This window comes from Gorilla gorilla, chromosome 4 (assembly GCF_029281585.2).
Source record: "Gorilla gorilla gorilla isolate KB3781 chromosome 4, NHGRI_mGorGor1-v2.1_pri, whole genome shotgun sequence".
NCBI classification, from domain to species: Eukaryota; Metazoa; Chordata; class Mammalia; order Primates; family Hominidae; genus Gorilla; species Gorilla gorilla.
This window is the reverse complement of record NC_073228.2, coordinates 126,946,136-126,966,729: the sequence shown is the minus strand read 5'-3', so window position 1 is coordinate 126,966,729 and position 20,594 is coordinate 126,946,136. Positions and strand designations below refer to the sequence as shown.

The following is a 20,594-nucleotide window of genomic DNA, read 5'->3' as shown; positions in this document are numbered from 1 at the left end:
CCCATCCCCAACAGTCACAGGAGGGTTCCGGATACCAGGTCTGTTTTTCATACTGTATCTCCATGGCCTAATATAGTGCTGGGCAGAGTGGGCACTCATCAAAAATTTGAGTGGATTAATGAGTCCCATGAGCTTTATTTAGTGAATATAAGGCAGCTCACAGTGAAAAAGATCATTTTGACAGGCCAGCAAGCCAAGTATGAGAGGCAATCTCTTGCAGAAACGATGCATTAATGGAGCCCAGGGGTTCATGTCAACTTGACCCCTGGCATTTAAGAAACTTTATTTTCTAGCTATTCCTACTTTATTATACCACTTGCCCAGTTAGTCAGATTTACATATTGTTTAAGGGTATGACTTCTGGCATCTTGTATTACATAAGCAACTTGCCATGGATGGAGGTGGCTAAGATTGGTAGGGGGATGACCTAATGATAGGCATCTATCTCTTCAGAAGTGAACCTCAGTAATCCACCATGATGTTTTGGGAGAAACCTCAGGCTGACATTTTTCAAATAGGTTATTTTTAAATAATTGCTTCAGGTAAGATTGTGCCATTAAAGTATTATCCTCAATTGGGTTACACCAAAGTGCTCACAGTGTTCCCATGTTTTGATTTTCCATATTGATGAAGATTACATAATTTCTGTTTGTCAGAGAAGCAGCAGAATTTGCGATTTCTGATTCCCAATATAATTTGCTTATTTTGGGCCCTTTGATTCCCAATATAATTTGCTTACTTTGGGCCCTTTGAAAGTTGTGAAACATGTGATCTCTCACGTTCAACACTGACAAAATTGTTTTTATCTGAGAAAAGGGGCCAGCCTCTCCTTCCTCCCCTCTATGCTTCTGTTCCTTTCTGCTCACTACACAGAAACACACTGGAAGTGCTTGGAATGGGACATAAAGGTCACCCAGCTCAAACATTCTAATGTCCACCCTCCGCTGCTCCATCTCCTCAGCTGTTTTCTCTTTTTCTCAAAATTCACAGAGACCAACGGTCAAATCCATTCCAGCTGGAATGGAGGCAGGTTAAAGTGACTCTGTCTTCAGACACCTGTAGGCTGTTTCCCTGGCTGGGTTGCTATTCTGTCAGTCCCAGCTCTGTCAGCCTCCTTACTGCAGGTGTTTCAGACACCAAGCATCTACAGGACCAGAGAAATCTATTCTCCGCTACCCTCTGGGGGCCAAGGGAGGCTCTCTTCGCAGTTGCCACCGCCAAAGGCCAGGCTCCCTGCCGGCCAAGGCTCCCTGCTGGCCAAGGCTCCTGCTCGGTGGGGAGGCGCTGCGCAGCCGGCCACTTACCTCCCAGAGATGCTGCGTGTTCCTCACGGCGCCTGCCTGCACCTTCTCTGGGGGCAGAAGCACGCCTTGGAAAGGTCCAATCCAGGTGCCTTGCTGGATCCTCTGCGCCGCGCAGATGCCGTAGGCCAGGCCGGGCACAGTACTGGTGCAGAGGCACACCTCGCGAGGCAGGTCCCGCAGCCACTCCGGCAGCTCCGGCGGGGGCGCGGCGGCCGCAGAGCTGCTGGTGCCCACGAGCCGGCGCAGCGAGTGCAGTGGCCCATGCATAGGGCACTCGCCGTTGCGGTTGTCCGCGCACATGTCGCAACCTGCGGGAGACAAGAAGGAGGAAGGGAAGGGAGCGGGTTAATCCGGCCGCTCCGAGCGGCCCATCTTTGAGTAAACTCCCGAGACAACAGCATCACCGCCCGCCTGGGTAAGCCACCTTCGAGGAAGGTGATGCCTTGGGGGCACCGAAGCAACTCAGAGGAGGTGGAGAAGAGAACCCGCGCCGCTCCCTTGGAATTCGCCGCACCCAGATTGCCTGGTACCGGGCCAGGACTCTAGGCTCCCCAAAAAGCCTTCGGATCTGGGCGCAGATAGCATGTCCGCTCTCTACGGAACCGACAGACAGTTCCAGGCTTCTTCCTCCCGGTTCAGTCTCTCTGCATCTCTCCCTCTGTCTCTTCCCTACTGTCTCTCGTTCCTTCTGACCCTCTCGCCCATTCCTGAGGTTTCTATCTGGAGTTTCAGGATGTGTTTATCCTTGTATTGCGAAAAAAAGCCCGTCTCTTGCCTAATCTGCTATCTCGAAGAGATTCTATACTGGTCGTCTGGGTATTCAGCTTTCCTCTTTTTACAATTACACAGGAGACGATTTAAAATCACCAGACGGGGCGGGGTGGGGGAGACGACCAGTCTATCGCGGGTGCCATTCGCACTTCCTTCGACCCAGAGACTCGGAGGCTTCCTCGACTGCCTCCGAAACGCCACGGGACAGGGCAGAGCAAACCTGCAGCCCGGTAGAGCAGGAGCCGCAGCCCCAGGACTCCAAGGGCGCGCCCGAAATGGGGTCCCTCAAGCGACCAGTCAGTTCTCCCTCCAGGCACTGAAGCAGGGCGGGGACAGGTGGGGCGGGGTGGGGGACGGGGGTGCTGTTCTGGAGGGTTTGGTGTGCACGCTCTCCCTAGACGCAGGAAAGAAACGAATAGCAAATTTAACGATCAGCGTAATTGTTAGAGAAGGCACCAACTCCTGCCCCGACGGCTGTTCTCCAGGCTAAATGCGATTCTGTTGTGCTATACAATGGGTGAAGCTGTAGATAAAGCTGTCTCTCTCCGACACTCTCCAAAGCAGCCTGCGCGAGAGGGACCCCCAACCTCCGGGCCGGGCGGTAGTGGGCGCCCAGTATCCCTCCACTCGAACTGGGCTGGAAGGAGGCAGGCGGCCACGGGAAATAGAGCCTGTGGCGACTGCGCTGTCGGATCGCAGCGCCCTCCGGGTTATTAATGGGCCTGGAGGAGCCGCCGTGTCTGCGCCTCAGCGCGGAGGGCCTGCCCCGAGAAGGTGGCCTCGGCGCCCGCCGGCGCGACCCGGCCTCCTTGGCCCAGCTTCCCTGAGGAGCCACGGCGACCCCGCGCCAAGTGTCAGGCTTATGGCACTGAGCCTGACACCTGGCGAGTCCCGCCTGGCAGACACGGTGAAAGCTGGCCACCGATGGATGCGCCAGAGCGGGGCGGCGGGTGGCCCTCGGGGCACCCGGGTACCTGCCGCCAGCCTTGGCCGCAGCAAGGCCTGGTGGATCACCCTGGATGTGCCCTATCTACGCTGAAATGACCGAAATGCCCAAGAAACTTGAGTCTGTATGAAACGTTTGTGTCAGGAACAGCTAATCGCAACCCAGCATGGTAAGGGAGCCCTCGATTTGCCATTTGCTTCACAGCAAAGGAGGGCTGACTATGTAAGCCTCCTGTCTCACTGGAGGGGGCTCTAGCCAGCCAAACCTTCGCCTCAGTCAGCAGCTACTCCTCTACTCCTCCCAAGAGAGCTGGAAGAATGAGGGCTGCAAGCTTCTCAGAAATGTCCCCAGACCTCTGAAGTGAAAAGCAACAACTTGTTTCGGAAAGCAGAGAAGTGTCCATGCCTCTGGGCCTCCCTTGCACAAAGGCCCTCTTCTGTCCCTCCTCTGCCAGCAACACAAACTATTGTTAAAATTCTTCCAGACTCTGCTTTTGACCCCAGGGCCTGGATGGGAGTATTCTCACACTTATCCATATGTCAACTCCTCTGAAACACACACACTTCACACACCCTCTCAAGCTTATTGATTGTGAAAATAAAAACTTCAAGACATTTTGGGAATTACATGAAAGACAAACACAATTACAGTGCATACCATGTGTCAGACACCTGTCTAGAACCAACAACCAGCATATTATCTAAGTGTCATGATTCCCATTCTGCAGATAAAGCAATTCCCAAGCACTACTACTCCACCAAGAACCAGAAGCTAGAAAGTGGCAGAGAAAGGATTCACAGTCAAGGCTGTCTGACTGCAAGGCCTCTAAACCCAGAGATTTTCAAAAGACTAATGAAAGCTGGGGGAATTTAACATTCAAACTCATGACTCAATTGAATTGAAATATTTCACTGAAGTAACTTCGGGGGCCATGAAAATTGCTGTAGCATGATTGAGTTATAGAGGTTTCCCTCTTTCCCACACTCTTGTGTTTTCGGACATTAAAGTAAGAGATTGGATAGGAAAATACATAGATAATGTCTATAATTTTGAATGTTACTGTCTGACTTCACAGACAGCCTTTCAGCACCTTTGCAAAAATAGCTAAAAGCAAATGACAATAAGCAAAGGCAATATGCCCATGGAAATAGAAATAAGTCACTCCAGGGAGTTGCTTAACTGATTTTTTTTTTCTGCTTGACTCAATGATGCAAATGGTGAGAAGAGTGTTTAGTTTTCATTCCCTAGCAGCCTGTGCCAGAGACAGTCAACTTCCAACATGCTTCTCCACACGTGTCATCCCATCAACGACATCAGCATAGGTACCAACTCCAGCCACTACCTCCATAGACAAAAAGCACACTTCTAATATTTGTAATGCATGATAATAAAACTGTGGCTAAGGCCTTTCTCCAAGAAGTCCTCTAAAGCCGTCTTCAACTTATTGTTTCATTTGTCTCCATAAAGAGTTGAAAAACTTAATAATAGCATTATGCTACTATTAAAAGTGAAAAACTGAGGCTCTCCCAATATCTAGAAGACTATCTGTGTGTTAGGTCCACAGCAGGCTAGACAAAGTCAATCAACTTTTGTGAACCACTTCATGCTATATCAAAATATTCTGCCAGAAAAGTTGACCAACTGCCATCAAGATACATGTTATATTCCAATGTTATTTTTTAATACACAAAATCCCCCGGCTGAAACATTTGGGTTCTAACTTATGTCTGAGTCTCAGGGTAGCTTGAGGATATTAAAAACAAGTAACATTTCTTGGGATTGACAAATATGCTTAAGAAGACAAACATTCTAGCAGAGTATAAACACCTACATGAAAACGTTTGAAAGAGAAGCAGGCTATATGAGAGGGCCAAACTATGTATAAATGTATATAATATATGTCATTACATTATATATACACACACAGAGCATTCCAAGCCAAGCAATACATAATACAACTACTTAGGTTCCTAACAAGGAAGCAAGTAAATGTTCATACTTTCTCTTAAAATCAGGGGAAGAGTTTTTGTACAAGTTCATAATTGTTATTCATAAATAATTTTTTACGTTTGTGAGAGATACTTTCATATGCTCTAAGCAACACACTTTGAAATGCCATTTTAGCATTAGGTAATATAAGAGACCATGGTTCCTCTTCTATCTTGAGTAAATCTGTCAATGCTCCTGTCTAAGCGTCTCTGAGTAAAGGAAGGTGCTGTCATTAGGTTACAGACTTCTTCGCCTATTGGCATCAGAAGGCCAGGCCAAGTGCAGTTAAGAGCAGACTTTCACTCTTCATTTCCTATCCTTCTGTGTTGTTTCAATGTCTTTAAAGTGCAATAGATCTTTACAATATATCTATTTTAAGGTAAAGGCGGCAAAGCAGGCCATGGTTTTCTTTTCTGGAATTTCATTTCTCGTTCTAGGAAAGGTGAAATATAAAACGCTTCCGGGCTTTTGGTGTGTGGAGAGGCCAACAGTTATGTGTAGGCGCGCGGGGAGCGAGAGCTACACCACATCTTCACTCCCCAGTACCTGCCCGACGCCTTCGTTGGCTCTCACCCGCCCTGTATATAGGAAAGCAAGGAGTAGGTGAAAAGCCTGCTTCCCCGCCTGGGCGCCACTACCCACCCCGGCTGTAAATCCTCCCCTACCGCCGCCAAGGTCGCGGCCCTCAGTCTCGCAGGCCGAGACCTGAGGGGCCGGCGCCCATCGATCCCAGCCCGGCGACTAGGACCCGGGAGTGCCGCCTGCTGGCAGTGCCGCGTGCGCCCTAGGCGGGGAGGGGCGTGGGGGCTGGGGAGCCGGGCAGAGGGCGGGCAGGCAGAGCATCCGGGCCCGAACTTCTCGCGTGGGGTTCACGCCCCCGGGGCTCCAGCCTGCGGTCCCCCCACTGCGTTCTCGAGCTATAGGCTAGATGGGATGGCTGAAAGGGAGCGATGGGCGGGGTGGGGCGCCCAGGCCTCAGCGTCGAAGGCTGAGTTTTGAAGGTCCCACCCCGCTCCTGCCCACGAAAGGCTCTCTTCTGACATGAGGCGTGGCCGCGGACACCACCCACGATCCGACGTCCCCACTGCACCCCGCCACCCACCCAGCCCTCCTTCTCTACCCAGCAGGGGTCTTCCAAGCCCCGGGAGCGGGTCTAGAAGCAGATCCAGAGGCGAGGCAGGTTTGCCTGGCCGCCGGAAGGGGAGCCAATTGATTTCAGTCTCGACCCTGCGGGGCGGCCCAGCTCCTGGGAATTCTCTCAGGAACTCTCCCTCTACGCGAGTTTAAAGCTCCCCGCGAATTGCAAAAGCTCTGGGCGTTCTCTGCCCTGCCTGGCTGCGGGCTTGACCCTGGGACCAAGAGGGAGAGACAAAAAGAAGAGAGCAAGAAGGTGGGAGGGAGAAAATGTGGGTCTTATTTGTCTTCCGATGACTGTATTAATAAATTAAATGGGAGCGCCAGTTTGTGAGGGTGAGAGAATATTGCGCAGAGATAAACCTCGCCGGCCCCTGCCCCTGCGAGGCTGCCATATACAATGCGGAGATGATGAATAGGAGCCGCGAGAGGAGATCGAAGCGGGTCTGGGCTGGCTCCACTCTCTCCTACAAAACTATAGGGCCATTAATTGTGGCTTGTCCCCTCATCCTTCATCTCCTGGTGGCACATATCGATGGAGATTACTGCTGATGGACCATTTTATCACCTTGAATAAACAGTCGCCACCTCTTCTAACCTCAATCTAATATATGGCTCTATGTTCGGTTTCAGGGCGCTAGATAACGAAAGATGTAAAATAGCTAAATCATGTGTGTTACGGGATGAGGCTGGGCTTGCACACACGCGCGCGCGAGAGAGAAACACAAAAGCCCACGCACTGAAGCCAAAGCTCCCTTCCACCCGGACCAGGTCTGCAATCTAAGGCGCTCGCTGGTCTTTGATAGAGGAGGCGCAGGGCAGAAGGGGCGCAGTGGATGTTCCTCGGTTGCACAAAAAGCCTGCTGGTGTGCCACTGGGCTCGAAGTTGCCCAAACAAGACCTGCGTTTTCCACCTGGGTGGGAAGGGATTAGGGAAGGTCAGAAAACACTCGCCCTCCTTTATCTCTTTCCTTGACCCCTTAGCAAGCAACCGGACAAACCAGTGTTAGGCCCAGACTCCCTTTTCTCTCCCCAGCCCCTCCCTAAACCCTTGGAAAGCCTGGTGTTCCCAACAAGGAAGCCTCAAGCCCCGCTCCCACACCCATGCACACACCGGCGCTGTTTCCAGCCTGTTCCCTGCGCAGGAGGGTTCCAGTAAATCGGGAGGTGACAGAGACCCCTCCCCCAACTGGGGAATTTGCAAAGTGGTCCAACTCTCCCCCGAGACACCCAAAGTGGCTCAGTTCCCGCCTCCCTCCTAGGTCCTAGGGAAGCACATCTTTACAAAAAAGGCATGAAAAACTAATGGGCTGTGCTGAGAGAACAGCCGGGATGCTACTCAGAAATGCCAGGCGCGCCCTGTGACTGTCTCTCTCTACTTTTCAAGAGCAGGCAACGCACCAGCTCCCAGAACCCGGGAAGAGGCTACTCTGATGGAGCCTGACTAAATCAATGGCTTCAGGCAGCCCAGCAGCAAATGAGGGCAGTAATATTAGACGGGGAAGGGAGGGCCCCATCCCCCATTTATATCGCAGGAGGCACCACTTGATTTTTAAGAGAAGGCGGCAGCAGCAGCAGCAGCAACAGCAAAGCATTCAGAGCTTCGGTGGAAACTGTACTTCAGTCACAGGGTAAACTGATACGGAGTTAGGAATATACTGGAAAAGCTCACCCGGGTAGCTTGCAGTTTCTGCTGTTTTAAAATCTTTTAGAACGAAAGAGAGCTACAAGCCCCATCACTGTGACATTTGCCATAGATGCCAATAAAGTTTCAAGGTGAAACTAGTGTTCCTAAGTTCTTTTCTTACAGAGCAATGATATGTATTGCTGATCCTAGGCAAAAAGTTACTTTGCTAAAGGGAAGGGAGAAGTAAGGAGTCACCCCCGCATCCCGCCCTTTTTATTTCGCCTTGTGAGAAAAAGAGAAAACAACTCAATACCTATCCTTTTAAGTACGAAATGACAAAATGAAGCAATGCTAAGTGGTCACTTCACAGAATTCTTTTAGAGGGAGATGGTAAAAAAACTAAAAGAAAAACTAGGGAAATCTATACATGATAAATTAATATTCCCTCTGCCTCCACCCTTCCTTTCACTCCACCTCCACTCACATACAACTCGAGAATGAGGAGAAGCTTCTGTTTTCACAGCCTTTCAATAACCATTATGCCAACTTCCCCTGCCAAAGGAAACGAGTTTCCCACTATTTGCATTTCTGACTTCGTTTAAGCCCCTACTTAGATTAAACTCAGTCACATTTCATCTTTGTAAAAGTACATCCCATGGCTTCAAATGAGTGCCTAAGCTTGCTTGTCCAGAGAAGTTCCTGGAAGAATGGGAGATCTCGTCTCCCAGCATTACACAGCGCTATCTCAGCTTTCTATTTTCTTTCTCAATTGCCCTTTAATTAGTGAGCAACGTGGGGTGTAACTCTAATAGGACAATCTAATTTTCTTTCCCTTCTGTCTTTTCCCCTGCACTTCAAACACTGAAACAATCCAGTTGGCTCAAAAGGAGATACCAGAAGATTAACACAATATAAATCATTTAAATAAAATTGTAATTTATTTTCTCCAACCAGAGAAAAAAGTTACCCAGGCAATAAACTGGTTCAATACCCATACATTAATTAGGAATCTATCCTAATTCTTTCTCGGATTAGTCTGTTTTCTCTGGTGAAAACGTATTAATTTTCCAGACTGCATTGTAAACAGTACAGGAGCTCAGCACACAGCCAGGGATTTGGGGTGTACTGCTGGTGACTTCTGTAGCATATATTTAATTCAGAAGTGAAATTGCATGATTGATGAAGCATTCTCAGCCTGCAATGGCTATATTTCACTTAGCAGTAAGACATACCTTTTCCAAAGCAGTTTAAAAATCTTTTTATTTCATAATTTAAAATACTTGCTTCAAAAACACACATCCAAGAAATTCAGTAGGAGATAAGTATTTTTTGAAATCTGTTGGGAGAGTATAATGTTGTAAAACTTTCTGAAACTCTGAAGTACAAGTCTTCTCAACTGCACAGCAAAATTGGAGTTGAAACCACTATTTTAAGCCAGTGCTTTACTCTCAAACTTTATAAAGAAAAAAGTAAATACGATTGCTCTTTCTGTTGGTAATTATTATCTCCATCACAGCTATGTCCAACATAATGAAAATATTCACAGACCTCAACCAAGAGGCAGTTGCCCAGTGGTTTTTTTTCATCAAATCAACGACTTAGGGAATCCTTTAAAGAGTTATAACTGAACTTATTTTGCTTTTACAACGAATTAAGAAGTTCACAGAGCGGTAGACATTTTGCAAGAAGCAACTTATTCAAAATTGAATAAAAATAAATGTTTTAAATTAACTTTACTCATACAGAAGCCAGACGAAGGAATGAGATGAAGAAAATAGCTGAATGAATGCTGATCTTTCAAATCCTGTATTGCTTTCAATCTGACGCTCTTAACACACTTTAATGTTATCTCCAGAAGTCTCTGGGAGCACGTTTAACACTCCCAACACTGTATAGGTGTAAACACAGTATAACTTCTGAAATTATCAAAAAGAAGCAGGTATAAAGCAGTACATATTGCTTGATCTTCATTTAGAGTTTTGCTTCAAAACCGCCAAATGGAACTGTACTTGTGATAAGCGTTTCAAATTGTGAATATAGAAACCGAAGCTACAGGAATTCTGATGTTTAGTTAGGCATTTGCTATTAACTTGGAGGAATAGGGGAGTAAGCGTCTTTTACTAAATTACAGTCACCCTAATTTCTAAAAATAAATACATAAACCAACATGGGTTATGAATGTTTGCGGGGGTCAAAGGTGCGCGGATAAAGCGGGATCAGCGGAATCGGAGGAGAACAGAAATTTTCTTCTCAATAAGTAGCAGTCATTTTTTTTTCTTTTCCTTCTTTTTAAATGAATAGTTGATCTAAGAATACTGCCTGCCTTCAAGGAGAAACGGACTCAGTTTCATCTAAAATTCCTACTCCAGTGAGGCCTGGCCAGCGAACAGCTCCCGGCCGGTTCCCCCACAACCCCGCGGCCCGAAAATGACCCCTCCAGAGGTGGGGTGGAGAGTAGCAAAAACAAGCCCTGGTCTGCGTGCTCCCCAGAGACGCTGAGGGTCCCTCCCTCGTCCCGGCTAAGGCCAGGCAGGGCCTGTCCCACACACCCCCTGTCACACGCTGCCAGTACCCGCCTGGCCCCGGGCACTCCGGCGGGAGGGCAGAGGTCTGTTAGGCCGGGTCCACGGTAGACTCCGGCCCCAAACACTTGGGACTGTGAAGCAGGTGAGGAGAGGGAGGGAGAGGGAACCCCAAAGTGCCACCGGCCGTCCCATCCGTTCTCTTTCCTTCTCCAGCGCCAGAAAACTTTTGTCACAGAGATCCGGGAGGCGCGGGCCAGCGGCCAGGACCAGCTGCTCCCCACCCCCCCGGCCCCGTGTCACTCCTATCCGACCCGCCTCCCTGACAGGCGCACCCGCGCCCGCCGGCGCCGGCGCCCCGGGAGAGAGCGCTCGGGCTGCGGCTACGTACGGTTGTTGGGGTCGCTGGTGTGCTGGTTGAGCGGGATAATCTCCATGCGCTGCTGGCCATACAGGTAATAGTCCAGCTCCTCTGCGCTGCAGCGGAAGCGCGGGGCGCCGCGGCCCTCCCCGCCGCCGCCGCCACCGCACTTGTTGGGCCCGGGGCCGGAGGTGGCGCCGAGGCACAGTTCCTTGGGGGGCAGCGGCTCGGCGGCGACGGCAGCGGCGGCTAGAGGCGCGAACACCGGCAGCTGCGACACCGGCAGGGCCGAGAGACCAGCCAGCGCGGCGGCAGCGGCTGCAGCAGCGCAGGAGGAGGCGGAGGAGGCGGAGGTGGAAGAGGAAGCCGGGGTGGACGAGGCGGAGGAGAGAGAGGCGGGCCGCGGGCGCAGGCTGTCCGGAGGAGGCTCAGCGCGCTCCGGGAGCGGCGGCGGCGGCGGCGGCGGCGGCGGCGGCGGCGGCGGCGGCTGAAGAGGCTGCGGCGCGCTCAGGACACCCGCGGCGCCGCTGCCCTTGAGCGGGCCTGCGCCGCCGTGAGGGAAGAGTTGCTGCCAGTGCTGCAGGTAGGCTGGGTCCACTTTGAGGAAGGCCGAACCGCCGGGGTCTCCGGGCTTCAGCATGTCCGGCGCCTCGAACTGGGGGCAGAGGGCAGGGAAGAGGGGGCGCGTGAGCTGGGCGAAAGGGGCCGGGAAGAGGGCCACTGGGACCCTGGAGAAAGTGCCCGAGCCGGTGGTTCAGCCGGCGGCCGCCCGGTTCCGCGGCTCCCTCTTCCCAACTCCGCTTGGGCGCAAAGTTTACTCCGAAGCTGCGGCGCCGCACAGAGGGAGCTGTGTGCACCCTGCTCTGCCTCCCCGATCGCAGCGTCCAGCTCCCATCCAGCAATGCTGGGGCCCGACAGGAGGGCGCTGCCCCGTAGAACTCGGCTGCAGGACGCAGCCCACGCCCTCAGCCAGCGCCCGGAGCGGACCCGAACCGGCGTGGCGCAGCGCCCGAGCCGCGTTGGCCTCAGGCGCCAGGAGGCAGAACAGTCTCGCCCCCCGCCCCCAACCTAGGACCACCAACCTTCCTATCTACCAAGCCCTAGACTCTTAAGTCCCAGACGAGCCTCACCTTACCTGAAAACTCGATGCTGCCGGTGGGTGCGTGTGGGTGTCTCGGTGAGCGTGCGGGTGCGCGAGAGTGTGCGCCCTGGGTGCGCTACATGCCCCTGAGCAGCGCGGGAGGAGAGTCCTAGAGATTGTGCCGCCCGGAACCCTCCCGACCTGCAAGCGAGAAAATTGGGAGGCCCGCGGAGGGCGCGAGAGTGCGGACGGACCTGGGCGCCCGACTCAACCGCCGTGGGCTGCTGCGCTTGGCCGCTGCCGCGTCCTGGCTCCTTGGTTCCACGCTCTGGCAGCCTCCCGGCTGGACACGTGGGTTTTACGACAGCACAAAATAGAATGAGTCTGTGTGTGTGTGTGTGTGTGTGTGAGAGAGAGAGAGAGGAGAGAGAGAGAGAGAGAGAGAGAGAGGAGAGAGAGGAGAGAGAGAGAGAGAGAACGGAGGGGGGAGGGGAGGCAGGCCAGAAGAAGGGGAGGGGAGAGGGAAGAAGGAAGTTCTAATTCGGCCCGACCCACACCGCCAGAGCGCCTTTCCCGCACAAACTCCTCCGCCCTCCCATCCCCTTTTTTTTTGGCGTGACGTCTGCCGCTAGCCTGTTGTCTCTTTCTGCCCATGATATGTCTTTTCTGGGTCCCAGCTCAGTGCCCTGATCTTGAAAGCAGTGGAAATGCGGCAACCGGAATGCATCTCAGCACACGCTGTGGTGTCCGCGCTGGAGCAAGCCCGCGCCGCCGGCACCGGGTTTGCGCTTTTGCCCGGCTCAGTTTTTCCTGAAGTGCTTCTGGGTGCCAGAGTCCACTCGCCCGCCACGCAACCTCTAACATAAATCCGCCGGGGAGAAAAGTTGGGGGCGGAGCGGGACGGGTTGCGAGCTGCAGTGAAACCCTCTGTCTGCAGCCCAGGAGGGAGGCTTGTCGGTGCAGGGAGGCGTAGGACCGAGGGTCCTGGGACCGAGAGCAGCTGGTCCTGGAGGGACTCAAGCTTGGCCGTGGGGCTGGGAGGCGGCTGCAATGGAGTCTGCACTCCACCCAGCGCTCTGCTGACCCCCTCTTGGGTTGTCTTCTGGAGGGCTCTTTCCCTCTCCTTCTTGGGGCCCGGAGACAAGTATCCAGTGTTACGTCTGGTGGCACAACTGCTCCGGGACACGGGCGAGGCTGTTTGCAGTCAGCTGCCTGCGGCTGCCCCAGGAGGTCACGCATAGGTTTCTCTACCCAAAACCTGGTGTTAGAGGGGCAGGGTGGGAGTGCAGCCCCACCTCCACCATGTTCTCTCCCCAGACTTTGTGCCAGGGCAGCCCTTCGATGCAGTCTCGCACCCACGAATGAGGCACTTGCCCCCCAGCTCTTCCTGGCATTTTCGGTAGTAGATGGTAGAGGGCACAGGCAGGGTGTGTGAAATTGACCGACTCGGGAGGTACTTTCCCATCGCCGGGGTTCTGGCCATACCGCAAAGAGAAGAAACGGCATTTATCTTTCTCCAAACAACCTAACTTATTTAGCACTTGCCAGTCTGAGCAATTAATAGCCATTCTTTCCTGATTTCTGCTTGTTTCTTTTTCTCTTCCCACCACTCAAGTTTTCTGAACCTGGGAAACGTGCTGTTCAGACTTCATCTGGGTCTCATTCAGGATGCTTCGATGTTGGTTAGAACAGAGTTAGACCGAAAATGTTTTGACTGGCGTCGTTATGACAAGGTCATCCGTCATTGTTGGATAGATTGATAGCACCCAAGTTTAAGGCAGACACCACGAGGGAAAGCCCACGGCGCTGTGGTCCCGGAGGCTAACCAGGCAGTGTCCGCAGACCTCCAGCAACTCCATCGGGAGGAGAGGATGAAGTTCCAGGCCCGTTTCAATTAATCTGCTCGCAGAACTGCCGAAGAGTGGCTTGTCGGGCCACGGGAGAAGAAACAAATGCTCTTTCTCACACTCTCCTGGTTCATTGCTGAGAAACCAGGACACTCCTCTGTTCCCTGGGAGAGACAGTGAACTCCAGGGATGGAAGTCCGGACTCCGGCGGTCCCGTCATTTGCCTTCTTGTTTCTGCCCAAACCCAGCTAGTTCCAAGCGCTTGGTCCCCAAGACTGGAAGTCCCAAAGAACCTACCTCTACCTGTCCCAACCCCGCCTCCCCCCTACCCCTTCACCCCCTGCCACCATTAGAAAGTCTCTGGATTTTGAAATGCTAGTTGCAGCAGCTGCTTCCGTGGCCTCATGCCGCCCACACTCTGGGAAGCGGAGGAGGGAGGGTTCCTCTCGTAATAAGATTAGCTGACCTGTTAATGAGAGCTTTGGACGTGCCGGGCGGGGGTAGGCGCTTTATGTCCATTTAATCCACCTACACGCGAAGAAGGCATTATCATTAACCCCCATATTGTAGATGGGGACCGCTGAGGTTCGGAAAGTTTAGATGGGTTGCCTAAGGTCACGCCATTAATGAGTAATGGAGACGGATTCAAATACCGTTCGGTAAGGTGCCAAGTGCATCTTCTGCCTACCCTAGTCCAACCTGTAGCCACTCGGTCCAGACTGACGCCAGAGGGGGTACCATGGGAGAGATTTGGTTCCCCTTGCTGCGGGGGCCAGGGAAGAAGCTGAGAAGGTAGCAAAGTCCCCCTCGCCCACTACGTCTACAGGTGGCGTACCTGGGTAATCCGATTCAAGCTTCCGCCGCACCCACCCCCGGCACAAGTCGATCCCGAGGCTTACGGGACCCTAAGGCCCAGAGGGTACAGGAACCTCCCGTGAAGGGGGCAGGAGAAAGTTTGAGGGAGAGCCCTGAAGGTCCGGGAGCGAACAAAAAAGTCTAGAAGGGAATAGACCAGGAGTCAGGACCTCCCCTGCGCCTCCCCAGCAGGCCCACTGCGCCGGGCGGGGCCCCTGCCTCCACCGCGGCTTCCGGGATGCCCGCAGAGCTCGGCTGAGGCGGGGTCGGCGTCATCCTCACCCGGTGCGCACAAGGGCGCGCAGCGGCGTAAGCTGGACCCCCGACGCTGCGCGCGCTCTGAGGGGCGCTTCCCCCTCACACAGTTGACCCTGGGCCCGCTTGGTCACGGCCACCCTGGCGCATCTCAGTAGTTTTTAGAAAGTGAGCCCACCGACGGCAAGGACATGCACCCCCTCAAATCCGCTTCCCCCACCCCCTTCAATACTGAGAAGACCACGGAAACAAATCACTTCGACCACTTAGAAAGCGATCAAACCTTTATAAAAATCCATCGCTCCCAAATCGATGGGTGAATATTTGCTGGGAATTTGTTCCAGAGGAATAAATAAGGAGCCTTGAGTGTATTAAATGCAAACGGGGGGACACGGTGGTGTTTTTCTTCATTGATTAATGACCTCTAAAATAAAACAAGTGGGAAGAGGAGCCAGGATCGATAAATTACCCAAATTCATCATTTTCTCGAGCATTTTCGCCCCGAAAATTATCCTTGGGAAGCCCATTGTACCCTGAGCTGGGAGGGGAAGGATGGAGCTGAAGGCCAGGGTAGGGAGGGAGCAGCAGAAGGGGTAGGAGGAGAGAAGGGGGTTCTGTCCAGGAGACCCTCTATCTGATTCCGTTTGACATACAATTCAAAAGTTTGCCTTTCATATTATTTTTTCTTGATGGGGGAGTGGAACAAATGGTCGGTTGCCTTTGACAGGACTCCAATAAAGGATTCAGCAGCTCTCCGCTCTGCCCTGGGTGCTCCTGCTTCTAGGTTTAAGGTCACGGGTGGCTGAGTTAATAATTCATTAATATAGACATTTATTCAGAAGGGTTCGCTGAGATCCACTCTTCCTGCCTCCTCCCAGAGATTTATTTTCCTAGGAAATGGATGGGGGTGGGGGGTGGGCTGCAGGTGGAAGGAGGGGGGCGGGAGGAGAAAGAAAGGCTGGATATAGCTAGGAGGAATCTTTGCTGAGCCATATTAGCAGACAGGTCCCTTGAGCCTGCCAGCAAAAACTTGGTTGAAAATGTGGTATCTAAACAGCACAGAGACTCTGGCCTGCGGTGGCCCTTTTTCCTTCCATACCTGTTCATTCGCTTGTTTAGAAAGCTCCTTTCCTCCATGGTTTGGGACCAGGGAGGAGCCTTCTCACTGAGGATCTTGGATTGCAGGCAAAAGGGGAAAGCTCTGAGAAAAAAACAGGACCCTACCCCCATTTCTATGAGGTTCCCAAGGGAGGAGCTTTGAAACTTGCCCAGACTTGGAATCTAAGGGAACCTCCTCTCCTGAGGGCACAGGCAACTTTTGGAGGACACTCCACCCCTCAGAAACGGGATCATGGAGAAGGGGGTTGGAGGCGGAGACTGAAAGTAAATAGTAAGTAATAAATTAGTAATGGTTAGATGGGAATAAGTGCTATGGAAAGCAATAAAGGATAAAGGGAAAGGGAGTGCATGTAGGTGGAAGGAGTTACTGTTTTACATATAGTGGCCAGGGAAAGCTTCTGTTAGAAAGTGAAATTTAAATAGAGACTTGAAGCAAGAAGATGCCAGTTTTCTGTCCAGAGCGGGATATTCCCTGCCCTAACCTATAGCCAGTGGCTAAAGCAGTAAAAGGGGCCTCTCCTGAAGAACTGTCAAGGATTTGCCTCCTCGCTACTGGCCACACTTGCTTCCCTTAAGCTGCTGTGCACTACTCGATATTCTTTCAGTACCTCCATTGACTGTTCTCATCAATTGGAGTCGCCTAACTTGCTGGTAACTTAGACGCTGACACAGTGACCGACCTCCAACTATCTGGACCTTAATTTCTTCAACAGTCCAAAGAAGAGGCAGGACAAATGCAGTGTTCTGTCCTAAGCTTTTATGAAGCAGCTACCGAATTCTGACCCCCCCCCCAACCCTGTTACATATTTTATACCCCACTCCTGCATGCTGTGAGTCTAAGATGTGCAGGGTGTAAAATGTATTGCCCAACTAAAAACTAGAAAACCCTCACCATTAATTTTAATCACTGCAGTCTGCCCGTTGATCCCTTTGCATCTTCACTTGTTCATCCTTACTTAGTGACAGAAGACAGTGCCAGCCACCACTGGAAAGAAAGGGTGCGGGGAGTGAGGCAGAGGAGGTAGAAGGCAGTGAAATGCTTAGCACACAGAAGCCAGCTCTGGCCTCAGGTGATGCAGCAGGTGCCTCGCCATTCATCTGACATACCCTCCTCTTCTGAGGCCTTGGCAATTTAGACATGTCCTTCCCTCAGCTTTCTTCCTCTCACAAAAGTACTTGGAAGTTCAGCTCCTCACTTTGCCAGGTCAAAAATGGCCTCTGGGTCTGGGAGACCAAGCCCAGGAGATTTGTGACCACTCTCTTTCATCCTCCGCCAGGACCCTGGCAGACAGCACCTATTCACGTTACTTGAAATGCAGCCGAAGCCTCCAGCTCCTTTCACCCTGGTCACCCAACAGCTGCCAGTCAAACGATGCCTCTCAGCCACCTCAGGCCTGATTTGGATTTGACCTACTGACCTTGAGGTGAAAGGCTCTACAGTCCATTATGAATCCCTGGGGCCAGTTCATTCTCCCAAGAAAGCCTCTAAATATATCCTTTCCATTTGCAGGGAAATCAGCTATTATAATTTGCAAAGGTCTCATGAGTTTAAAACATATTGGTGGCAGTTCAGTCCCATAAAGATTTAATGAATAGCCACTGGGTGAAAAACAACTTTTTTTTTTTTTGTCTTGACAAGTCAAGGAAAAGAGAAATGATTAGACAAGAATAGCTATCCCTTCAGAAATTCACAAATTCCCTTCACTATCTCCTTCCCATTCCACCCTTTCCCCAGGAATTTAATCTTATATTTTTCCAAGTATCTGTAAGAATAGACAAGCCCAATTATAGTTACCTACAATTTAACAGCTGTACAGAATATCTAAGGAACACATACTGTGTGCACGAGACTATTGGTAGGGATCTCTGGGACAATCTTCTTTGAAGCTCTTCTAGCAAATGCTACCTGGTTCAGACACAGTCTTCTGTTGGTCACCAGATTGTTGCTTAAATTAGTTGAAGCTTATAGGACTTCAGTCATAACCAGGATGAGGTAAGCATGTTACAGTACATCTGTTCGAATTAGAAACATATGCTATGGTTGATTCACCTTCTGAGGGTTGGCAGTTCCTAGTGCATGGTAGGTTCCCCTGAGTGCCCAGCAACAGTCTCTAGGAGCAGCTTCCAGCTACCCTCTAAATGAGGGGGTTCCTGAGCCTTCCCCCCTCCCAGGGCGGCTTGAGGAAAGAGAATGCATATTCTCACAGCGGCTCTTACATATACCTAGAGGAACCTGAGGAAGCCTGTCTGCCTCCCTCATCATACACTTTCCTGTATGGCTGCATGCCTTTACCCTCCTCTGAGCTGGGGTGTCAGAGGGTGACACTAAGGCTTGTTTTTATTGGATTGTTTTCGGTGAATCTATGTTCTCTACGTAACAGCCTCTCAAAGAAAAAAATAACCTATTCTCAGTTTCCTTTTGAAACTGGAAAACTTGTCTTTAAACCAAAATAAAGACACTGTGCAGGTCACTGTGAGGAAAACCAAAAGTGTGTAAATTGTGGTACCCCTGCCTTCCATAATCTTATACTGTGGAAATCTTTCAGAGACCTAGTTTCTCTCTCTAATGCTCGGGTTCAAGAGCCGACAAGTGGCATAAGAGTTCAGAAGAGAAAGCCATCCCTTTAGGAGACAATCAAGCAAAGCTTCACAAACGAGACGGGCCATAAAGATTGTGTGCATTCAGGTGGGTAGGGCGGAACTGAGGAAAAGTGTTCCAGGACGGGGGCTGCCTAAGCAAAAACCCGAAGACTGGTCCCTACACAGTCTGAGAGGCCCAGGTGACTTTTCTTCCTCCATTCACGAGAAAAATTGGATGGCTGGCTGCCCTCCTTAAGAACCAGGACCTCATCTCCCTGGGGGTCCTGAAGTCATATTCCATAGATTCTGAAAGATGCTTTTATGAGAATGTTGTGACCTAAAATATATGCTCAAGCTTAAGTCTGAGACTCAACTCACAATTAGGGCAACTGAAAAACAGTTGAGGGCTCCAGGATAAAGCCATCAGTACAGCACATATTCTCCTGGACTGTGATTTGGTGAGCTTGGCAATGCCATTTCCTAGCTCTGGATGGCACAAACTATGATTTTCTGAGCTGCTCTTTTTAAACTATAAAGAACTACAACAAAAAAAGGAATGAAATGAAGTTTAAAAGACTAGTGATCCAGATACATCTGAGGTAAAGACCATGTAGGAAAATGTTTTAGAATAAGCAAATACACTTCCCAAAGATCCTTACAGATTAACCGTAGTTATATAGCTAGACTGCATCAGCCCTGCTTCTTTTTAACATGCCTCTCTCTCAGGCTTTGGGGACAAATGACCACGGTCTACTAACCTCACATACACACAGATGCACATGCATACACAGTCCCTCACAGACTTACACCAACTTGGTCTTCTTTCTGTAAGGGAGAAGGGAGTGGAGGGGCTCCTACTCTGTATTCTGGAATGAAACAACAAAGACAAAGAGTGCCAATCTGTAAGGTTAATCTGTAAAGAAAGGATCTTTGGGAAGACTCCAAGTTATATAGTTAACCTCCCTTCAAAAAAGAAGAAGAAGAAATTGCAAAAAAGCAACTTAGGATTCCTGACTCTCAAAGAAAAAAAACTATTTTTGCATTGATAAGACTGCCAGACTCTTAAATAGAATGTTTTAAAAGATGAATAATCATAAAATACATTCTTAGTCTATTTTTATAATACAATAATTGACAAGTGATACTGGAACATTGATTGGAAAATTACCATCTTGACAATTCAGTGGTTAACAACTTGATTTTTAAAATATTGCTAAGTTTGACCATATTTTGGGTATTTCCTTCTGCTCTGTCTACAATGGCAAGCATTTTTCATTGAAACATATGTTTGGGTGGACAAGTGTTTTGTTTGGCAGAAACCTAATAGTTTAAGTATAGATTTTTAAATCAACTGTTTGCTCCGTAAGCTAATGTTTTCAAACAGAAGCATTTTTCACAATTGTTTCCTCAAAACAAATGTTTGTCTTGGAGCCAGTAGAGAAGGTCAAACATTCCAGTAAGCTCCTCGCTTAGGACTGTCACTACTATTCTGTCACCTTCAAGATCTTCTGTTGGTCTCATTCTCTTACAGATTTCCATGAGTTGCTTTACAGGGCTAGTCCCCCAAAAAATGATTCTTTAAGATGAGTACAAGCATTTCTTAAATGACTTTTTTCTTGGTAAAAATGAATTGGAAGTACATTCACATTTAGCAATGTTGCATTTCATTTGTGTAGATGCCATTTTACTTGTGACATGATTATTGGCACTCTTTGTCTTTTCATTGCCAGATACAGAATGGGTGGTATGAGTCCTCCGCTCCCTTCTCCTTGATGAAAAAGGAGAGGATCAAGTTGGTGTGAGTCTGTGAGTGACTGTGTGTGTGTATGTGTGTGTGTGTGTGTGTGTGTGCGTGAAGACAGAGGACCACTGTGATTTATCCCCAAAGTTTGAGAAGGGTGTTAAAAAGAAGCAGGGCTGATGTAGTTCAGCTATATTACTGAGGACTCGATCAACTGCAGGTGGCAGAAATTAAATTGAACTGATCTCGACTGGGAAAAAAAGGATTTGATGGCTCAAATATTTAAAAAAAAACAGGTTATGGGTTTCAGGTATAGATGCATTCAGAGGTTCAAACACCATGAAGTCTCAGTCTCTTAGTCTCTTCATTCTGCCTTCCTCTGTTCTGAATTTAATGTCAGGCAGAATCTTTCATGTGGTTGCCTCCACCTTATTCTTCTAGAATAAGATAGCAATCCCAGAA

The 20,594-nt window shown here is 50.2% G+C and overlaps 1 protein-coding gene and 1 long non-coding RNA gene across 3 annotated transcripts in view; one reads left to right on the top strand and one right to left on the bottom strand.

The window, feature by feature from the left end:
• PRDM6 (PR/SET domain 6) overlaps positions 1-12,280 on the bottom strand; it is a 106,202-nt gene extending 93,922 nt beyond the window's left edge. Inside the window, exons 1-3 of one of the 2 annotated variants that reach the window (XM_031011271.3) lie at positions 11,790-12,280; positions 10,685-11,309; positions 1,305-1,612 (exon numbers count right to left, since the gene is read on the bottom strand). In XM_031011271.3, the coding sequence (XP_030867131.3) occupies positions 1,305-1,612; positions 10,685-11,294 (918 nt within the window). In that variant the 5' untranslated portion in view covers positions 11,295-11,309; positions 11,790-12,280. Of the gene's footprint in view, positions 1-1,304; positions 1,613-10,684; positions 11,456-11,789 lie in introns of those variants that run through there. The other variant, XM_063706727.1, reaches the window with a different exon arrangement.
• On the top strand, positions 11,085-15,074 carry LOC134758581 (uncharacterized). Its single transcript, XR_010133927.1, has 2 exons — positions 11,085-11,237; positions 13,351-15,074. It is a non-coding gene; the product is annotated as an uncharacterized lncRNA (long non-coding RNA).
• The last annotated feature ends 5,520 nt before the right edge of the window (positions 15,075-20,594 follow it).